Source organism: Nicotiana tomentosiformis, chromosome 5 (genome assembly GCF_000390325.3).
Source record: "Nicotiana tomentosiformis chromosome 5, ASM39032v3, whole genome shotgun sequence".
In the NCBI taxonomy this organism is placed as follows: Eukaryota; Viridiplantae; Streptophyta; class Magnoliopsida; order Solanales; family Solanaceae; genus Nicotiana; species Nicotiana tomentosiformis.
The window spans coordinates 2,227,420-2,235,183 of NC_090816.1; the positions used below are offsets into that span (position 1 = coordinate 2,227,420).

The 7,764-nt window shown below is 36.1% G+C and overlaps 1 protein-coding gene across 1 annotated transcript; it reads left to right on the top strand.

The window, feature by feature from the left end:
- Positions 1-346: 346 nt before the first annotated feature.
- LOC104109707 (E3 ubiquitin-protein ligase At1g63170-like) lies at positions 347-6,587 on the top strand. Its single transcript, XM_009619054.4, has 5 exons — positions 347-1,080; positions 3,014-3,133; positions 3,211-3,343; positions 5,670-5,834; positions 5,938-6,587. The coding sequence occupies exons 1-5, from the start codon at positions 506-508 to the stop codon at positions 6,112-6,114; spliced, it is 1,170 nt and encodes a 389-aa protein (XP_009617349.1). The 5' UTR covers positions 347-505; the 3' UTR covers positions 6,115-6,587.
- The last annotated feature ends 1,177 nt before the right edge of the window (positions 6,588-7,764 follow it).

Here is a 7,764-nt window from a genome sequence, read left to right on the forward strand (position 1 = left end):
GGTACTGAAAGGATAAACTCATTGTACCAAATATGAATAATTTTCTACCGGAGGTGATGTTTATCAATAACGGGGTACCGAAAGGATAAACTTCTTCATGAGACTTATTTCCAATAGAGTACTAAATAGTTAAACATATTTACGGCGGAGTCTCACATAGATAAATATTTTCAGGAAGCTTATTTACAGCGGAGTACTAAATAAACATACATAATATAATATATTTATATCAAGCTAGAGTTTCTCCTACTTTTTATCTATTTTTAATTAATGGGCAAAAATAGAAATTTAGGGGAAAAGAATTAATAATAAAATTAAGAAACAGAAGGGTGTTACTTGTGGAGTACATCGCTTTCTATACTCGCAGGCGCGTGTGGCCCAAAAATGCGTCAGCTAAGCTGACTTTCCTAATCCGATTTCGGAATCAAAACATTTGTCTGAAAAATCAACCCTATCAAACAAAACTCATTTCATCACGATATATCTCTTACACAATTTTCCGGCGATGTCCACGGCAAGAGTCGCCGCCGATGACAACACTTCTAACGCCGACATTAGCCCCAGCGACGGCGGCGGCGGAGTTGATACGTCACCGTTGCTCACCAATTCCCGTAGCCGACGTTCGTTCCATCGCCGTCCGAGCCTCCGAGGAGCTGCCGGCTTTCTACGGCGCGCAAGCAGCCGCCGGTTAATGCGCGAGCCATCGATGCGAGTTCGCGAAGCTGCCGCTGAGCAAATCGAGGAGCGACAAAGCGACTGGGCGTACTCAAAACCTATAGTGATATTAGATCTCATATGGAACTTAGCTTTTGTTATTGTAGCAATTTCTGTTCTTATAATGAGCAAAAATGAGTCTCCTTCTATGCCGTTAAGGCTTTGGATTATTGGATACGCTTTACAGTCTGTGCTTCACATGGTTTGTGTGTTCGTCGAATATAGACGCCGATGTCAGCGACGGAATTCCTCAAGCGGCAGTGGAAATTGGAATAATAGAGAAGTTTCGAACTTGAGTTCGGAAAGTGATGGAGGAGAGTCTGGTGATTATTTACTGGAGAGGCGTCAAAACGAGGACGAAACTAGGTACTCCCGCTGTCTCTTTTTATGTGATGTTTGAATGAGCACTAAGTTTAAGAAAAGAAAGCACTTTTGAAACTTGTAATATACCATAAGTATTTTCAGATAGATATTTATGTGATCAAAGGGTAAAATGAGAAGTTAATGTTAAATTATTCCTAAATATAAAAAAGAAAGCGTACCACATGGATTGGGAAGTTTGGTGATTATCTACCAGAGAGGTGTCAAAATGAGGGTGAAACTAGGTAGACTTAAAACGGAGTTTAAGAAAAAAAGAAAGACTTGTGAAACATGTGGTCTAAGATGGTCTAAGATTAACGATAAATATTCATGTGACTAAAGGCTAAAATGAGAAGTTTAAGGTTAAATTGTTTCTAAATATGAAAAATATCATTCTTTAACAAACTAAAAAGGAAAGTGTGTCACATAAATTGAGATGGAGGAAATAGCAAATTTTTCAACTACTATTTTAATAGTCTTGCATGATATATAAGATTATATATATATATATATATATATATATATATATATATATATATATATAACATATAAATCAATGTTGACATTTAAACTGCATACCTGTTCAAACACTATAACATAAAAAGGACTGAGGGAATATTATCATTGTTGGTAATTCTAGCTAGAGAATTTTGTGGATGCATGTTGATGCAACTCACATAAGAAATTGCTAGATGTTGTTTCTAGCATTGAGTTTGTTGGCTTTATGTTATTAATTGAAGTCTGAAGGTAGTGTCTGAAGAATGGTTGAAAGAGTGGTAGCCCTAGAAAATACTTTTTTTTTTTTATAACATATTGACCGGGCCAGCTTGCACATATTTCAACTATTCCACCGAGTACCTGCTACTGGATAACTTTACGCACCAAGGCTTAGGCAGGTGGGAAGAAACTACCTAGTGTTTTAGCCCTAGAAAAAACTTATAAATGAGGGATCGGCAAGTGGATGAGTATAAGTTGTGTCCAATCTAGTTTTGGAAGGGTTTGGAATCTTTTTGTGTATTTAGATAGATGTATCAACTGGTTTCCTCCGCACTGTGTTTTGTCAAGATAGGAGGCGGGTGGTAATCATTTGATTCATAATTGGGATAGCCAGAGCAATGCAGAAAAATGACAATTGGATTGTGGATTTATGATAGCTGCAGATATTCTTGCCTAGATAGCTTGTTTATGTTTTGCATGAATTTGGCTTTATCATAGGTAATCACGGTATAAATCTGAAGTGTCAATATTGACCTATTTGGTTGGAGAGGCACTAGAGGCTTCATTTTGAGCAACAATCTAATGGAGCCTCTCCTATTGGACTAGTGAGGGCAGGGGAGACTTTATTTCTAGAGACTGCTAATCGGGGACATATGTTACCTGATTAAAGAAGGGTAGGTTCTGATCAGTGTCACAGATTGTTAGATTAATGCATAAATCATGAGTTGAATTGGCTAATTAACTATATAGTGGTATTGAATTAGTTAGGGCTATGTATTTTGGTATGCTCAAATGATTTACTGCTAGTTTCTCTTTTAATTTTGCATAAACTCAAATTTCTTTGGACTTGCTTTTACAATTGGCTAGGTTTGGTGCCACACAGCAATCTTTATCACTTTAATGTAACTCAAAAATAAACTTAATTCAAAACTTCTGGGGTTTAAGTGGCTGAAATGGGCAGTCATTTCGCTGATGCTTTAGTTTTGATTTGAGCAATAGGCTTACTGGCACATTTGAGCAGTAATGTTCTCTAGGCTGCTGAACAGAATAGTTCAACATGAATCTCAAAGTTATTCAAACTGATACCGTCTCTGGAATACGAAAGCTGTTAAGCATGACTAAATGGTTGAAACCCTGTTCTTTGTTTCTTATGTTTAGAGAAGAATAAAACTGCATGTCTGTGCCTAATAATGTATCACTGATTCTTGATTTATTGTTTCAGTGTTGCCAAGCATCTGGAGTCCGCAAACACCATGTTTTCTTTCATTTGGTGGATAATTGGGTTCTATTGGGTATCTGCTGGTGGCCAAACTATGACCCGTGATGCACCTCAACTTTACTGGTTATCTCAAAACTAGGCTCTAGCTCTGCGTCATTTTCTTTTATTTGTACTTTATGTTTACGTGGTTTCTTTTTCAGGCTTTGTATCACGTTTCTGGCGTTTGATGTGTTCTTTGTTGTTATATGTGTTGCTGTGGCTTGTGTCATTGGAATTGCTGTTTGCTGCTGTCTTCCATGTATCATCGCAATCTTATATGCAGTGGCAGATCAGGTATATAATCCTTTTGTCGCATCTATTAACTGTCACGATTCACATCAATCGACTTCCTTTTGACATGTAATTCTCAAATATCAGTTCCAAAGCTATCTCAGTAGTGAAGGACCTAGATTATGGAAGGATTTGCTTGTTTTTGAATTAATAGTATATCATACATGTTTAGTCTTATACCTTTGTTCTTTGTTGCAATTGGCCATGCATTCTCAGCACGTAACAATGTTCAGAGATTCTAAGAGTTCAATCTTATACCTTAGAATCTCAGTCATCAAAAAACCTTATACCTTAGAATCTTAGATGTTTTTAAGATAACCCCTTTGAATTTGTAGTTTGCCCCCCATAAAAAATTTTCTTTTGTATCTTCCCCTGCAAAGTATTAGTTAAGGGTTTGCCACCGAGTATAATGTTATAGAAGAAGGTAGAAAAATGTGGGCAAATGGGTGGAAGAAATTTTTTTAATGGCCCATAACCCAGTAATGTTACTATTTTAATGTGTAATATTCACCAATCCATTTTGGACCTATTTATGGAAATGGTCACCTTCGGTCATCTAATGGACTCTGGTTGAACTCTTAATATTTTTTTTTTTTTTTTTTTTTTTTTTTTTTGGTAATTGAAAATTTTATTTACCAAAACTGAGGAATATTTACAGCTCAAGGAGAAGAAGAAAAAAAGGCACTAGAACTGGACACGAAGCCCCAGTTCTTAGTATATCAGTAGACCTCTATTCACCCGCAACATCAATCACTACTCAATCTTAACAAACTAGGAGAAGTATTAAGCTTCTGGGGACACCCTGTTAATTTAGGGATCAGACTAGCAATTGCTTCCTCTGATCTCATCTTGTTTTGAATGATCCTATTGCTTCTTTCCTGCCACAAGTAATACACAGCTGCTGCCAAGGTAGTTCTTTATATCCCAGCACCTCCACTTTTGCCTTTGCACGCCTTTTCTGCCCATTGCAATTCATCTGTCCACCGCATCTTGTGTCTGAAAATGCCCTGCCATTGTAGTAGTTGTGTCCAAATCTTCCCAGTTACAGCACATTCAAAGAACAAATGCTGAATAGTCTCATCTGCTGAATTACAAAGTGGACATAGTAGACTTGTGTGAATGTCCCATTTAGCAATTCTGTCCCTAGTAGTCAACCTCCCATATGCAGCCAGCCTGAGTATGAAGATCCACCTAGGGGAACCATGGTTGTTACAAATTTTCTTCAAGTTACTTTCTGGAAGTCCCCTTGTAGTCTCTTATTTGTCTTCGTCTAGTTATTATGCAAGATTATAAAAATTTAGGGAGGGGGTTTTTCTCTTGATCTTTTGCTCTCTAATGCAGGCTTTCTGAATGAGTTTTCACCTTTTTGGTTCTACTATCATCTAACTTGATTAACTGTTGAAACTAAGCAATTTAAATATTGATTTCTTCCTCTTGGCTCCAAATTTTGGAAGTGTACAATAAAACATAGTCTTGTGCATTTATTTCTTTTAAGTTCTTTTTTTGTTTGCAGTAGTTGGATAATTTCAACATTTTAAGTGTTTTTTTTTCTTAAAATAAATTACTCTATTTCACGAAAGTAACCTTCGAAATATTTGTGGTTAGGGGAAGAAAAAACAATTTTATTTTAGCTTTTAGTAAATTCTGTGATAAACTGATAATTTTGGCTTGAGAATATTTGGAAACTCATTAAAATGCATATTGTGTACTGTTCAGGGAAAAAAATTAACAGATTGAGCAGCATATTATGTTTTGGGGACAGCTATTCCTTTAATCTGTTGTTGAGTTAGAGCTCCTTGTTATCCATAAAGTAAGGGAAAAAAAGGCTTTCAATTTGCAGTAACATATTGGTTTTTGTCGATATGGTTCAAAGAATTGTTGCAAGTTGTGTTAGATTATCCATCTGTTTGGGTTATTTCATACTTCCAAGTTTGGCTCAGAAACAAAAAATGCGGGAAGGTATGTGCAATTAGCCGTGTTGGGGATTTTTCTTGTGCAGCCTTTTGTCAAGACCTATTAGTTCATTGCTGCTGTCTTTTAATTTCCTAATAAGAAAGAATTTCTCTAACATAGTACAATACCATATCTTCACTATATTGCTGAAAGGTAATATAGATGTGCATAATTGTAGATAAGAGTCAAAATAATCGAAAAGTTGTAGTAAGAATCTCTGCAACCTTGCGCATTTAAATACAATTGAAATTCCAACTCTTGCCTGAATCCCGTGACTAGTCAAATCAGATCACTTTCAGTGGGACGGAGTCAATGCTTTTCTTGTCACCGGGAAGTTCTCAATATCTTTCTCATAAAATGCTTATCTTTGAAACAGGAAGGAGCAACTAAGGAAGATGTTGAAAGACTGCCCAAATACAAGTTCCGGAGACTTGGTAACTTCGAGAAAGAGAGTGGCGAGATTCAAGAATCATTTGGAGGAGTAATGGTTGAATGCGACACTGATACACCTACTGAGCATGTTCTTCCACCGGAAGATGCTGTATGTATTACAAAACACTTGCCTTTTCTCGGCCAAGAATTTTCCATTAAGCTTCTCAAACTCTCCTAGTCCTAGAAGTTACATATGTTCTTTACGGTTGCAGGAATGTTGCATTTGCCTTTGTTCCTATGAAGATGGAGCTGAGCTGCGTGAGCTCCCTTGTCGTCACCATTTTCATGCAGCGTGCATAGACAAGTGGTTGTATATAAATGCTACCTGTCCTCTTTGCAAGTTCAATATAGTCAAAAATGGAAATCAAAGTGGCAGTGAAGAAGCATAAGCAAGCCGACCACTTACGCATCCCTCAAAGTAAAGATCTTGGTGTATTTCTAGGTGTTGGATATCCTCTTGGACCTGAAATTCGTCTCCAGGTTCGACTTTCAGGCAGCCCATCACTTGCTTCTGCTCTCATAATGTTAATGTATATAGGCTGTGAGTTTTCGTGTTCCATATATTATATCAGTAGAGGGGGCAGCAAATTTGCTTTTACCTTATGTTTGGTTTCTTCGCAGAGTGAAATTCTGGTGTGTCAAAATCAAGGGAAGATAAAGATCAAAAGTTACCTTAGCAAAGAAATAAACACACGAACAGCATTACTTTTTTAAAAGCCGTCTTTTAGTTGTAGGAGGAGTTTGCGAAGGTTAACGAGTATTTATTTGAACTGTTGAGGAATACAGTGATTTTATAGAGTAATGATGGCATGATTGAGTGTGGTAGTTATTATTGCAATGATATCACTTTTTGAAAAGGCAATAGCTTGTGTTTTGTATATATATTTAACTTATGAATCAAAAGTCTTAGTACCATTAGCACCAAAGAGATTACGGTGGATGGATATGAAGGATATGATTCCTTCGCCCTTAGCAGGAGTTACAGGTCACATACTCTCCTAATCAAAATGTATAACCTTGTTATTCAAGTTTGCAAAATAAGCAATTAATGTGTCACATGCACTACCAATTAATCAAATTGTATAATTTTGTCATCCAAGCTTGCAAGATAAGCAACTAATGTGTCACATGCAGTAAACGTTGATATCCAAGCTTGCAATGTAAGCAATTAATCAATTAATGTGTCACATGCACTACTAATCAAATTGGAGAGATTTTGTTTTGTATCCATCACAAATGCTATTTTAAAATATAATACAGGAGATTTAGTAAAATAGCAAAGAAAGAGATCGTTGTAATGTAATTTTCTTTTATTTAATTTCCTCGCTAAATTGTATGACCTTTTCATCCAAATTTTCAAAATAAAACATAAATGTGTCACATGCATATAGTACAAATGCTTTGAACTGGGTTCATCTTTTATTCGAACATGCATCATATAGAAAAATTGGATTTGAAATCAAGCCAATCCACTATTTTCTTTTAATAAAAAACCAAAAAAGCACATTTCACGATAGAGTACTTCTTGGTCAATATAACATCAACAACAACAAATTCCAGTATAATTTCACAAGAGACTGTTTTCGATATATCCTCGGCTAAAAAAAAATAAAAAAAGAAGAGAAAGGGAGAAGAAGAATAAGAGAAAGAAGAAAAAGAAAAAAAAAGAGAAAGAGGAAGAAAAAGTAGTACCAAACAGTAACAACCAGAAAATAAGATAATTGAAGCGCACGAGATAACGAGATGTAATAGAGATCTATGAACATGAAAATACAAGAGTACTACCAATACTACAGGTAAGGAAAAGAAAAACTCTCGACTACCTACTAACCTTCTATCCTAATTCTCGATCTCCACACCTTCCTATCAAAGGTCATGTCCCTAGTAAGCTAAAACAGTGCCATATCCTGTCTAATCACCTTTTCAGTACTTTTTGTAACGACCTGACCGGTCGTTTTGAGCATTTGCATTCCGTTCAGATGTTTGAGGTCAGTACTTTCATATGATGTATTATGACTTGTTTGAATAGTTGGTTTTGG